The sequence below is a fragment of the Montipora capricornis genome, chromosome 6 (genome assembly GCF_036669925.1).
Source record: "Montipora capricornis isolate CH-2021 chromosome 6, ASM3666992v2, whole genome shotgun sequence".
Lineage (NCBI taxonomy): Eukaryota > Metazoa > Cnidaria > Anthozoa > Scleractinia > Acroporidae > Montipora > Montipora capricornis.
Window position 1 is genome coordinate 2,630,763 of NC_090888.1, and position 14,991 is coordinate 2,645,753.

General features: G+C 40.4%; 1 protein-coding gene across 2 annotated transcripts in view; it reads right to left on the reverse strand.

Moving 5' to 3' along the window:
* Positions 1–5,571: 5,571 nt before the first annotated feature.
* LOC138051289 (uncharacterized) overlaps positions 5,572–14,991 on the reverse strand; it is a 19,588-nt gene continuing 10,168 nt past the window's right edge. For both annotated transcript variants that reach the window (XM_068897468.1, XM_068897467.1), the window contains 7 exons: positions 14,699–14,790; positions 13,449–13,620; positions 12,668–12,848; positions 11,639–11,779; positions 8,631–8,747; positions 8,188–8,281; positions 5,572–7,108 (listed from right to left, as the gene is read on the reverse strand). In XM_068897468.1, the coding sequence (XP_068753569.1) occupies positions 7,005–7,108; positions 8,188–8,281; positions 8,631–8,747; positions 11,639–11,779; positions 12,668–12,848; positions 13,449–13,620; positions 14,699–14,790 (901 nt within the window). In that variant the 3' untranslated portion in view covers positions 5,572–7,004. The remainder of the gene's footprint in view (positions 7,109–8,187; positions 8,282–8,630; positions 8,748–11,638; positions 11,780–12,667; positions 12,849–13,448; positions 13,621–14,698; positions 14,791–14,991) is intronic.

Genomic DNA, 14,991 nt, shown 5'->3' on the forward strand with positions numbered 1-14,991 from the left:
TATGATTTAACAAATTAACATTGAAGGAATCGAACGCCAACAAGAATGCATCACAGTGTTTACTCAAGTCGCATCTTAGTTGTCTGACAATTTACATTTACCGGTATTTTGTACTCAACTCAGCAAATAGCCTGCGTGGCAGGCGCTAGAAAGGGGATCCTTTCTAGCGCCTGCCACGCAGGCTACTCAGCAAAGGTGTAAAATATTTGGAAATGTGACAGTGAAAAATTACTTGAATGAAAGCTTGTTGTCTCTTTTGTGCTTTATTATTTACGGTCAAGGTTCTTTCGAAAAGGGTTGAATGTGAACTGTCAGAAATTTATTTAATTGCATATGCTTTGTGATTGTTTGTTTCGCTTGCACGCACGCAACTGAAATAGGAAGGGTTTCTTGCCTCTTATAGCAAATATGTTGCTTGTTTCAATAAATGTTTCGCTGTAAAATATTTCTGTGAAATTTCTAGCTTTTGTAAATTTATCATGTTGTGTAATTTTCGAGCTTAGCAAATTTGCATACATGTGTTGAAATGTGATACGGGGAGAATTTTTGTGGTAACGCATTAGTCACGAAAATAAACAGGTCTGTTGGAAGCGGGCTTGAGTTTCAACAAAATGACCCCCAAAATCGGCAAAAGATTGTGACGCTGATGAATAATAAAGTAGCTGCTATTACCAAAACGATGGAATTACCTGGTGATAAATAACCTTGTCTTGGAGAGTAAATTTTTGATTTTCCAGAAACAATGGTCAACCTCTGAGAGTTGCGCGATTGTGATCTTTGTGTTGAATTCGCACATTTCTTGTCAAAATTTATAACAATCGAAATAAAAAGAAAACTAACAAAAACAAAAACCCGGTAGCTTGGCATCATTTGACACAGATGCTTCACTGTTTCGCGAGTAAACATGCCGCGGTAAAATAACGCGGTAACTTGATCACTGCGCTCGCTGAATTCGATGTGCGATTTACTCGGTGCAGCCAAACTTGTACAATTACAACAAAACAACTAAAATCTCCCAAACTGTTTTTCGCTGATGGTAACTTTTTATATTCGTGGTTCAAAATAAATGTTGTTTTCATGTCGTAGATTTTATTACCGATGGCAAAATATTTTATGCTCGATCGACCGTCCTGAAACTTCCTTCTGCTCTTCTTAAAAACTGTGTATCCATATTTATTTACTTTTACATCAATATTTGTTTTGGATAAAGCAAGCTAACAAAATCTGTATCTTGCTTGGTTCGCATTTGATAGCATTAAAATAGAATTTTCGGTCCTATGCTTCTGTTACTGAGTGGTATATTTCTTAGGTCGCCCATCCAGATACTAACCCCGCCGAATAGGAATAACTTCAGCTTTCAACTGTTGTTTACAAAGCTTTCAGATGCTGTCAGATGCTGTCAGTGCACGCTTACACTTGTGGTGGAAAGAAGTTGCATGATCAACATGTCAGCCCAGAAGCCAATGTTTCTCGATTCCCTTTTATTTTCTTCAGTCTCTCTGGGTTCAGTACTTTGCTAGTAACCACATGTCTTCTCAAGGGGCTATTTATCTAAGACTTATACCATGGCGCTACAATGATAGACAATACCAAAACAATATCGTGTACTGTTAGACCTACATATTACGCAAAGACAACGGTCAACATGTCATCCCAGAAGACAATGTTTTTCACTTCCCATTTATTTTCTTCAATCTTTCTGGGCTCAGTACTTTGCTAGTAACCACATGTCTTCTCAGGCTATTTACCCAAGACTTCTACCATTTCACTACAATGATACACAATACCAAAACAATATCGTGCACTGTTAGAGCTACATATTACGCAAGGACAACTTGAAGCTCCTGGAAGACAACACACAGTTCAGTTTACATTATGGAATAAATCGCTGTGTTACTTCACTACCACACGTAAGCAATGCGTGTCAATTTTTTTTAAAGAGGACAGGAATTTCTTCTTTCTGACAAATGATTAATTAATAGGCCGGTCGCCAGGTTTTTAACCTCACAAAAGGATCTGTTTCGTCGTACGAACGTGTGAAGACCTGTGAGCCAAAGGGCCTCTGCTGGTATGACTTCTGGTATGACTTCTGGTATGACTTCTGGTACGACTTCTGGGTCACCCCCCCCCCTCCAACTTGAAAAAAATTGCGTGGAACGCTGCACGTACCACAGGCAACCCAGTGTACCCTCACGGAGGGTCTAGTTAAACGTTCATCTGTGTGCACCAAGGAAATCTACGTATTCCCCCAGCCCCCTCAAACCTAACAAAATACACAGACAAGACTCTATGCACAAAGCCACTACTTAGCAGGGGAGTGACAGGCAAGACTTTTACCGACACGGAAAAAAAAAATAAAAAAAACACGAAACTAAACACAGATTCCAACTGGTTTGCCATAGGCAACCCAGTAATAACTTAAACAGCCGCGAAGGAGACGATTTCCGATAGCGAGAGACCTGAAACAACCTCTCGTCCTACGGAATTCGATGAAAATCCGAATTTATAACCTGCAGTGGAGCAATTAAATGATGGGTTCTATGTTGGGGCTTCAGTGTGACTCATTTTATTTCGTTTGCTGATTCAAAGCTCAAGTTCCACAAGAGGGCAAATGACGCAATTCGATGCAGCTAAAATGTGAAAATGCTGGATTCAGCCTTCTGGAATGTTAAGAATGACATATTTACTCTAATCTTGCCTGTTGACCGCTTGACGAAATCGCCAGTACAGAACTTCCAGCAGCGGTGTGTTATGAATGGCCGAACTTCTTAGTTTCTTTCTGCCTCAGGCGTTCTTTGTACGAACATCATCCGCCGATGTCAATTTCTTGTTTAAATCAATTGATAGTTTCACGATCTTCATGTTAGCTACCTAGAGCTGTAGGCCACCGGCCGCATCATTCACAACGCTGTTAATCTGGAACCTTTGCAGCTGGATACCGATTTTCACTTACCCATATTAAGACTTAATTACAACAATAGTTTTTCACATGTTTTCTGTATTGCTACACTAGTGTTTCACCCGCCTCACCGGCTGCTTTCACTTGAAACCAGTTTATCTGATGTCACGCTACATGCTAAAAAATAGACATAAGGCCCCCGTTATTTCCATTCCAACAACCTGTTCCAAAACATACTATTCCTAATTAGCTGTGTCACCTGTTGAAGGGAAAGGACAAAACATAGACCCCCCTTCTGGACCGGGTCCATGGACCCGGGCTATGGACTCCTATTTATTTATTTTTGCTAAAAAGTGTCCCAAAGCATGTTAATGAGCTTTTTACCCTCAGAAAGGGCGATTTCGTGACAAAGGGGATGTGTTCACTTTGTGACAATGTTTAGATTGGTTATCAGTTACAAATTGTTTCATTTTGTCAGTACTAACAATGATTACATTACCCAAAGAGAACAATAACAATGTCTGTTATCACTGGTATTTTATTGTTATAAAATATATAAATGTTTATATATATTGTTCATGTTATGCATCAGTCAATTCCAGCAGTGCCCATACCCCCCTGGGCTAACCCTCGGGCATTAGCATTTTAAAAAAAATGGGCAACTTCCCCGGGGTGGGGACACATAAGCTGTCTAAATGCCCCGGGGTGGGGATGAGGAAAGAGGGCAAATGCCCCGCCCCCGGGATCGTCGCCTTGAAGAATCAAGACATTTTAAATGATGATGAATCGCATTTTAAGCTCGTAAGATTTGTCTTGAAGATCTCATCATTTGAATTCGCAAACCTTCTGTACTTTAACTCCACTTTCATGAAGTTAAAAATTGTTAGGCTAGTTTTGAATGCTAAATGCGAGGTAGTCGTGTTTACGCAGTCTTCACGTCAGTGATTGTTTTGTGATATTAGTTCACCTTGTCGCTTTTATATATTCATATGCTTACAAGTATAAATGAAGAAAGTACCTAAAATTGAGAAAACATACCTTTAAAAGCATCCACAAGTTTTTCAAGTCTGTGACGGACAAGCCAGTCTTGACTTTAACCAAGCCCTCATCTTTTCCGATAAACTCTTCCATGTTAATTCGAAAACATGTTTGTCAAATGCCCGGGGGTCGTCCCAGGGTAAGCTAATGCCCAGACCCCGGGCCGCGATAAAATAACGAATGCCCCACCCCCAGTACTGACAACTTGAGCAAATGCCCAGCGGTTGCCCCGGGGGGGGGGGGGAGGGGAGGGGATGGGCACCGCTGGAATTGATTGATGCATTAGGGCTGGCTAATTTGGGAGTCCATTGTTGGATACATCAGATGAACTTTATTAGGGCGTACACTAATTTGTAAAACGAAACAAAAGGAACAGAAATACAGAAAGAACCCTGAACATTCTTTAAGCTAAGCTTAAGCCTAAACAAACGTTTTTAGGCCTAATGGTAGTGTTGGTAAATGGTTAGGGTTGTACCTGCCCAGAAATTGTTGATCTTTTTCGCAAAATAGTAATCTGACCAAAATTACTATTTTGCGAAGCGGATCAAAATTTTCCAGGCAGGTACAACCCCAGTAAGTGTAAGCCCTTTCTGGAATAAAAGAGTTCTTCCCTGTTCTGGAAAAAAGCTAATCAATTTCATGTCCATGAAATTAAAATAAATTTATATTTAAAAAAGATTAATTTGTTATTTATAATATTACCAGTATAATAAATTGAATAAATGTGTGATGTAGTAAGCTATTTTACAATGATAATTTCATTTCATTATATTGTCTTGATCAGAGTGATTGATTATAAAACCACATTTCCTAAATTAAATAGATTTTCACACTTGAAAATTATGTGGGTGGGTGTCTTTGATCCCATTCATGGGTTGAGTAAAATCCAAATGGCCCCTTCCATTCTAGCCTGTGCACAGATTCCCACTCTCCGGAAAAAAAATCTGAAAGGAGCGTCTGTGATTTACCGTTGATAATCTTGTTCAATTATGCGTGATTTTTCCTGGAATGTATGGAAAACGATTTGATTGGGTATTACCCCTCGATCATTACATCATTGAAACAACGAGTTTTGATTGGCTTTCATTTTTATTTCTCCCAATGGCATGAACACCGTGAGAGATTTCACGATGAGTTCGTGTGTACTTTGTGCATGGTAAAATATACGAATAAAAATCTTTTTGATGGTCAAAGAGGTTTTTCTTTTAAAGTACGAGCGGAATTGTTATCTATGGAGTGTAAAGTGGAAATCGATTCTACATACATTTGTAAGAATTGTTTGTCAGCGCTGAAGAAACGAAAGCGCTCCTGACGAATCTTCACGAGGTGAATATTGCACGATTCAAAATATTGCTCTCTTGAAAACGTCCCCGGCTATCCCCTTAACAGTAAATATAATCTCAATGCCATGCTCGGACCAGCCTAGCCATTTTCAAGGACAATCTATAAAGCGTGTTGCCCTGGAAGATTTGAGATGTGTACACATCGAGGAAAATATAAACAGCTCATTGGCAACGATCAGGGTTGCTCTGTACCCGGTTGGAAGACTTGCAAAGACATCCTTAACTTTAAAAAGCTCATTAACATGCTTTGGGACTCTTTTCAGCAAAAACGCAAACAAAAAAAAAAAATAATTTAAAAAAAGAGGGGTCAGGTCCCCCTGATGATTTTATTTGCAATTGTAAACATTAAGCGATGTTCACCGGTACATTATCCGCGTTATTGTAAATGAGCAACTGGCTGCAGAAACATTTAGTTGTTTTGTTCCATACTTGCCAAATGAAAAAAACTACCTCTTCCAAAATGTATCACCCTACTTCTGCGCCATATGGTATTCCGAGTAAACGCTTCAGAAAGCGTCTTGTTTAGATACACTTTGAGCGCCAAACAAACAAAGGGCCACCAATTTTAACCAATCAGAAGAAGTCATGTCACGAGTGACTGCTTCTGCCATGTTTTTTCAGGGACATGACAACTGATTTTCGCGGGAATAGGTACTCTAAAAAATAGACTCATTTGTGACTGTGAAGAGGAGCCCACCCAAGCCATAACAACACTCTTATCTAATTCATTCTTGCATGCGATTAAATTAAAACAAACCACGAGATTATTTCCCTTTTCACCTCGTAGCGAACCGTTAAAGAAAAGGAGGTTACTTTGTTTACGATGCGTTTTTCCTTTTTCTCACCAATGGCCAGACTGAGCAATCAGTTAACATGTCCAGTATTAATTAATATTCTGCACGCTCTGACTCAATTTCGTTTTGTGAATTGGTTTCCTATGGGCCTCCAGTGCTCACATATTTTCACTAGCCAAAATGGCTAGTGAAGAACAAAAACCACTAGCCAAAATAGATTTTTTACTAGTCTGTGGCTAGTTGGCTACCGTTAGTCTCGAGCCCTGGAAAACAAGACAAAATAAGATCAGCTACACAACTTTTTTTTAAGTTAATCAGATGAGAACAAGGAAAACAAGACTAAAGGACTAAGAAATTAAAATCCTTATGAATACATTAACCTAAAGAGCAAAAGAAGACGTTCTGCATGTATAGAAACCACCTTTCTAATTATATTTAAGGCATGAGTCACATTTACAAAAACTGAGCAAACTGCGCATGCCCAATATGCTAAACAAACTACGTATGCCCAATATGCTAAAATTGACTAAAAGGCCAAAAAAGGTACTGAGCCCTGAGAAAACTTTCAAGGCCGGCGAAAACTGAAAAAAAAACCTTAGATATGTCTTATTGCCCTCTTTAAACTTCGACACTAACGCGTCCCTCTTAGATTGGTTGCATCACGGCTGCAAGTTTGGCTGTTAGCGATGGAGACCAGCGCTTCTCAAGCCCCTGTTACTGGTAAGCACTGCTCGACAAGCCATAGGATCCGAAATCACACACTGGGCTTAGGGTGCCTGTGGACAAGCGTACCAGATTGCGTTCTTGTGATGCAAATAGCTACGTAGCATGTCTCAGCCACAGTGAGGTTCTTGTCCAATCCATTCCAGCGCACTGACACAACTGTTTTTGCCACGACTGGCATAACACAGGAAGTGAGCTTTGTTGATTTTATTTGCCCTCTCCGTTGTAAAGTAATTGAAATCCCTTCTGATTTTCCAGTGGGAAAAGCGGGCGCCTCTTCTTGGTCTTTTCAAAAATCTCGATCACAAGTTCTGTAATAAGCCATTCAACAATAAGTCGCGTGAAAAACATCAAATATTAAAGGTATAGTACACAAAACATATGATGGCCACTTAGAACTCAGAAAAAATACTACTCCAAGTCGAATATGACTCCACGACCCTCCCAGATCTAGCCAAATGCTCTAACCTCCGAGCTACTGGAGGTGCTATGGCAAGCAAGGGTTTTTCTGTGGGCTTAACAAAAATGCATCCCGCACTTCCAGGAATCATTCACCAATTACATTGAAGATATCGGATTAAACTTCTTCAGGACTCGGACGTGAGTTCTCAATGTTAAAAAATGCTTTCTTCCTTCCTTTGTTATAGGTTTGTTCTAAAACAGACTCAGAGGTGTTTCGAATATTTACAAGGAGTCCTGTGTAAGGCGTTGGCAAAGCGGACAAGGTTTGGTACGCATATCTGCAATAATTATTTACTAAGCTTTTCATGCACATGCGAACTCTGACGTTCAAATTTCAATCAACGATTTCCAATTCCTTTAATTAATTGGGTGGGAGGCGCGGTGGTCTCATGGTTAGTGTGCTCGACTCCGGTGTGTATGGTTCGGGTTCGGGTCCCGGCCGGGAACATTGTGTTGTGTTCTTGGGTAAGACACTTTACTCCCACGGTGCCTCTCTCCACCCAGGTGTATAAATGGGTACCGGCAAAAATGCTGGGGGTAACCCTGCGATGGACTGGCATCCCATCCAGGGAGGAGTAGAAATACTCCTAGTCGCTTCATGCCATGGAAACCGGGATAAGCTCCGGCCTTACCTAATTAATTGGAATTAGACCCCATGTATATGAAAGACCCAATCATTGTTTGAAAGAGCAAGGAATTTTGATGTTTGTCCGTGCGAGAGTCCGCTGAGACAAGAAGATATCGCAAAGGGAAACCACTCAACTCCCCCCACCCCCCTCCCTAATGATAGTTTGTCACGCTACTGAGAGAAGCTCCGCCAGTCCCCAACCCTCTGTCGGCTGTTTCTCTCGATTGCGTGACAACAGGTGGGCGACTCAAGTGAAACAGAAGGGACTGCTGGTAAATCGCTGATTAATCATTGGCTTACTCAGCGTCTCGTCGACTACTCCTGGCAAAAGATCCATCAGCACTTTGCAGTTGGTGTGAAGAGCAGGATTAATATTAACCTCCAGAAGCCAAACCTAATAACAGCATAGTTACATGGTGAGAAAATGTCTCTGTCAACAGCTCCATATACAGTATGATTGCAGACAAAATTCCCAAGGTTCCAAGAGTTTAGAATAAATAAAAATTACTAAACAATACTTCGCCCACATAGTACACGAAGTGAACGAGATGGAATTAAGAATCGCGAGAGATTTACGATACTTCAAAGTTCTAATTTGAGGCGACGTTGTCTTCGATCTAGCCATCTCATCTTCAATGCGCCCTCGCTCAATTGGTTTTTTTGGCCTTAGTGATTTTGACGATTTACGTAATTTGTTGTGTTGGCTATTCTTGCCATGATTTGCCGCGACATCCTAATCTCACCTTGAATTCGTCATCGATAAGGAAGTCGAACCCCAGGAGATCAAATGTTCCAGTTCGTCTGTGGAGTTTTTGACGGACACTGTGGAAACATGTTGTCATGATTTGATGCATGCGTTTCTAAAAGTAAAAAAATCCGAAAAGGCATAATTTAGAAAGTGGTATGAAATACAGACCAATTCGCCCTTGTCACACGGCGGCCATATTGTCCCGGGAGACCAAAAAAGCTTTGATTTACCACGCCAAGCCTCACCCCCATGGTTTCCACTGCGAGGCTTGGCGTGATAAAACAAAGCTCTTTTGGTCTCCCGGGACAATATGGCTGCCGTGTGACAAGGGCGAATTGACCATAGTTAATGAAACCACAAGAACATGACCTTGAAGTGTGTAACTTGAAATTCTTTTCCTTGGAACAAAGCTGAGGATTTTAGGACACCAATTTTATAATAATAATAATAATAATAATAATAATAATAATAATAACAACTTTATTTCAACTATCAAAACAATTAGAAAATATTTACAATTTTAAACTATATATCGAAATTATTTACAAATTTTAAAAACTAACTGATTCTATGTTCACGATAGAAAACTATTTAAGATATGTGAATAACTTAAAAATGGGAAAAAGACAATTATACATTACTAAAGAAAAAGCTAATCAAAAATCTAAGCCTAAAATTATGAGTACAAATGTAGACCAGCTACAGCGAGAGTGAGGTCTTCTGAGAAATAATAATTGTTATAATTGTTAATTATTATAATAACATTATAATATAATAATAATAATAATAATAATAATAATATTACAATATAATAATAATGATGATGATAATAATTATAATTAAGAATTTATATAGCGCATATGAAAACAATTCTAAGTGCTTCACATAAGTTTAAAATAGCAAATTACCTAATTTACAATAAGAATATAGAAAACATTACGAAACTAATTACAAGAAGGAATAACAAATAAACGAAAGAAAGAAAAAATTACATCAAATAAATAAATAAATAAATAAAACTCAAATGCCAGCTTAAAAAGGTGCTTCTTTAGCCTACACTTAAAAAGCGATAAACCATTAGACACACGTACGTTTTCTGGTAGCTCATTCCACATTAGAGGCGCGTGCACTGCAAAAGACCTGAGACCATAATTCATCATATTGTACTTAACAGGTTTGAGCTTTAACGGAGCAGAAGAAGAGCGCAACAATCTGGCGGGCTTATAAGCTTATATGCCCGAATATTAACAAAAATAAGATTGATGCTGCACGCGCGGGAAAATGCACGAGCTAAGTTATATCCAAATAAGAAAATTTTTAAACTCAAAAAACCCCAGCTCAAACCAGAGTTAAACACTTCAAGGTCATGACTTTCTGATGAAACTCGACACGTTCCTTCCCTTTATGTTTTTGTTTGCTGTTTTGGCCCTGACCATGCACAACCCACATCCTTTTTCTAAAAGACAAACGATCACAAGTTTCCAATAAATTTATTCAAAACGGGACAAAAGATTGTACATGGAGTGCGACAGTATTGTTCTCGCTTTTGAAGTATTCGGGGTTTCATAACCAGTACATCGATATCAGGATGACTTTTAAAACTAAAACAACAGTAACCAACTCTTTATTCGTTACCGGGCCGAAACTAACCAAATCTTCTACAACATTTGCAAGAATGCTCTCTTTCGATATTCCTGGCCTTCAGACCGGAAGACGTTTGTCAAATGAAAATTTGGCTTTATCAAACGAGTCGATAAAGTTAAAGAAACCACCGTAGGAAAGAATTGCGAGCTCGACTTGATAAAGATAAACTAAGCACCGATAGAAAGATTTGTGAGCTATAAAGGTAGCCTGTGTACAGACCGCCCCTTCCCTCAAAAAAAAATCGGAGAGGAACGGTCTGTGATTTACCGTTGATAATCGTGTTCCATACCACGTGATTTTTCCTGGAATGTGTGGAAAATGATTTGATTGGTTATTACTCATCGACCATTACATCATTGAAACAACGAGTTTTGATTGGCTTTTATTTTTATTTCTCCACATCAACACCGTGAAAACCACCGTGAGAGATTTTACGATGAGTTCGTTCGTGTGTACTTTGAGCACGGTACAAAATACGAATAAAAATCTTTTTGATTGTCAAAGAGGTTTTTCTTTTAAAGTACGAGCGGAATTGTTATCTATGGAGTGTAAAGTGGACATCGATTCGACGTACATCTGAAGGAAGTGTCAGCGCAAAAGAAACGAAAGCGCTCTTCACGAGGTAAATATAGCACTATTCAAAAGGTTGTCCACTCGAAAACGTCTCCCCCTATTCCTTACCAGTCAATGTAATCCCAACCAGCCTAGCCATTCTCAAGTACAATCTACAAAGCGTGATGCCATGGAAGATTTGAGAATGTACACACCGAGGAAAATAACAGCTCATCGGCAACGATCTGTGCTGTTTTGAAGATCAGAGCCGTACCTGGTTGGAAGACTTGCAAATACATCCTCTCCTTTAAAGAATGCTTCTATGCTATAAAGCCAAGGTATCTTAAAACTATCGGAGACGCTCTTCGATGCACGTTTAAAATCTACCTCATTGACCACCATTTTGAGAATTTAGCTCCAAACGAAATATGAGCCACGCAAATTTTGGTCAGCGTAGATTACTAAATAATGTATGCAAAATTATTCCGGAACACGATTACTAAAGGTAAATCACAGACCGTTCCTCTCCGATTTTTTTTTGAGGGGAGGGGCGGTCTGTACACAGGCTACTATAAAGGCAACTTTCCTTAAGTTTCTTTCCAGAGGCTCAGTTGCAGAGTATCCGAACTTGTCATCACAATTAATGTTCGACTATATTGTTCGGAGAATTCGGACACTTCCGAGTATTTCTTAGTCCTCAGTTATTGATGAAATAACCTAGTCAAGAATTATCCATATTTCAAAACATCCTTTGAGAAATGAGAAACGTTTTTACCAAAGGTCGATGGATGAACTAATAGGCCTTACTGTGAAAGCTGTGTAAACCCAGTTTTCAGGGAGTCCTTTCTCCTCCGTATATTTTTCATCGATGTAGGACTGCAAGTGATCAAAATCCCAGACTGTATCTTCTTTCATGGACGAGTACATAGGATGCTTCTTTTGAACATACTGTGTGAAAGAAGAACAAATGTTGCTTTGAATTAAATGCATCATTCATCTTTCTCCTTGCTATAGCCTGTCAAGGGGTTGGAGCGGGAGAGATTGGCTGTTGGTTGCTCACCGTTTGGGGCTGGTTACACGAGAAACTCGCCCCGGAGCGAGTTCAATGCCGGGATGCCTCCTCGATTTCATATCGTGTTTGTATGAATGCACACTTGACGTTGATTAAATATATTTGTGAATCGAAAACAAACATGGCGCATGCGCTACCCGTTCCAGTCCACCGAGAGGTCAAATTTACATCGAAACGAGTGGGTGTTCTTCGTTTACACGACACTGACTGTTGCGAGATTTTGTACCGGAATGAAATTCTCACTCGGGTACGATATTTTCCGGTGTTGTCGCGTGAACGAATGCAGAACCACAAGAGGGAACTCGCTCCGGGACGAAGGTCGCCCCAGTATCACGTAAATACCCCCTTTGTCACAAGACTGGTTCATTTCATGCAGATCATGATTTGCCAGAACGGAAAAGAAATGTACCAAAATGTCTGCAGTGCAGAACATTTTTCCCACCTTAAAGAGGTGTTTGTATGATTCCGGGGAAACTTTCGCCCTGTCCAGTTCCCTTTTGTAGTTCTGCATTCGTTTAAATGACACCAACAGAAAATGCCATACTGTGACGATTAGAAAATGATAGACATCTGAGTGTTGACACGCGACGTCACGGCGGCCATCTTGTTGTACCCAACCACTCCCCGGGAATTGAGCTCTATTGTCATGCAAACGTTTTCTTTCGTTTGGTGGAAAAACAAGGTTACTGATCATGTGAGTGAAAACACTCCATATGAAGTTTCGCATATACGACATTAACTATGATCTCTGCTCAATGACTCACCTGGTTAGTGAGATGAGCATGCAGTCCTGTGGAATCTTGAGTGTAAGGTGTATACGGGACACAAGACAGTCGGACGTATCCCGGATGATAGAAAACAACATAAGGTGTGGTGCTGGCGATCAGCATGTAAGTGCGAACATCAAACTTGAAGCCTTTTAACAGCAACGGGTTCATCACATATCTGACGAAAAGAAAAATAACACTTCTTGCAACATCGATCCCTTGGTTGCTAGTGAAGCCACCTCCTCGGCGGAGAAAAGCCCTGGGAATGAGGTTGATGGGCAGAGGAAAGAACTTGGGAAAAAGGCAACCTCGCCATCATGAAACCCCTTAACACGTGACCAATATGCCGTGGTTCAAATGGGTGCGACAACTGCATGCTTTTCGAAACATTTCGGGCCAGCAAATCCGTTTGCAATTGTGAAATTGAGACCCTGGTATTATGGACGACTGAATTTTCATACAAGATTTCAACCAAAACGACGAAAAATATATAATTGTTAAGTTGCATGCCTTAAAATGCGCTCTTTTTGAAGAATCAGAGGAAACTATTTTACACAAAACCGTATGAGCCTGAAAAGTTTCCAAGATTTCAAGCAACGTTCACCCGGTTGCTTCTTACATCCGGGGAATAAACTCAAGTAAATGTCATAAAATTATACTGAAATACGTCGGTACAAAAGGATTATGAACAAAAAAAACTCACTTTGAGGAAGGTTACACGTTTCAATGACAGCTGTGACATGAATTTAACTAAAAAAATCGTTTGTAGTTTACATACCGTTGTATGACTCGTCCAGGTTGATGGCGTGTCATTTGAGTTCTTCTTATTCTGGAGCCATCACTCTCAGCATTTATGTTAAGTTTCTCCATTAACTGTTCTTTACCGCTGATAAGATAAATGCCTTTGCCTTGATTCATGCCCGTTGGCTTGCAGATCCACGTCTCGCCATCTGAAGTTAAAATATCTTCTCGTTATTCTCACAAGTAAAAATCTCGCTCAGAGGCAAGCACACACGCGTTTTTCCCGCGCTTCGCAAGGCATGCGGCTTCAGGTACTCACTTTGCGTTGTGATTGGCTCTTTTGATTGTTAGCGTCTGTTGTGATTGGTCATATTAGGACAGTCCATAAGTGGCAAAGATATCGTTGACGTGACTTATTCTTCTCGATGCTAATTGGAGGCCAGTTTCACTAAAGTCTTAGTAACTTCACGGGCCCGCAAAGCAAACCATAAAAGTGCGATCCACCCACTGCCCCTCCCCCCCCCCCCCCCCCCAAACACAATTGCCGAGTTCTATGCCTCAGAACGGTCTCGGTTTGAAGACACAAAGTGATTTATGGTCCCCGAAATACGCCCAAAATGTTTCGGAACTTTAGGGTTCTCCTCCGACCTGGGTTAAATCCAACCCATCTGTAGAGGTAACCTGGGTTACTCTTGAAGAAGTGTCCTTTGAACCCAAACCTGAGTCGAGCCCGGGTTAATTTAATTTTACACATGCGCACTTGAACGTTTTCACATCAAGCATTGCGTGTGCGTATTTCTGCTTCTTGACTTGCTACCCACGGGGCTTTGACTGTGAGGTCTGTCCCCAGGGTGGGGAATTTGACATGGCCACCATCTTGGATAATGACGAGGGCTTGCAACTCAACCTTGTTCCCAAGCCTTTTCCCTCCCCAAGTAGTGAGGGAAAGGCCCTGGGAACGAGGTTGCCTGAAAATAACTCCGCCATCTTGGAAAATTCCCAGAAGGCGTTCGAATAAACTTCCCACGTTCGTGAGAGGTGGCTGAACGAAAGGTGAGTGGTACATACATCGCACTCTTTAATATTGTGTGCAGCCAGGTCTAAAGGGTATTATTCTGGGTACCTTTACTCGCCCCAGGGTGGGGGCTTTTGTTGTCGCGGGGCTGGGGATTTGACTCGATCCGGAGTCAAGCACTCTAACCATGAGGCCACCGCGCCTCCCACAACCGGATTGAACCCGGATCGAATCGGGGTTAGTTTATGCCGTGTGAATAGGGCTTAACTCACCTTTGTAAATGTCATTCACAAATTTTGTTTTCTCCGTCGCGTTCATCAGTTTGTAAGTCTCAGGAACAAACTCGCTGATGGGAATTAGTAGCCTTCGAGAAAAACCAGATGAAGTATAAGTAATCAAATCCAGTAAGTTGTAATTAAAGATGCGGATTCTTCAGCGTCAAAAAAAAAATCCAAAATCCGAAAAAGGATTATTTTCCTTGACAACGCAAACAAACAAACCCAGAGTTGCGTGCAAATTTTCAAAAACAAAAAAAAAAATTAGCGGTTAAGTTTGTTTTGGAGAA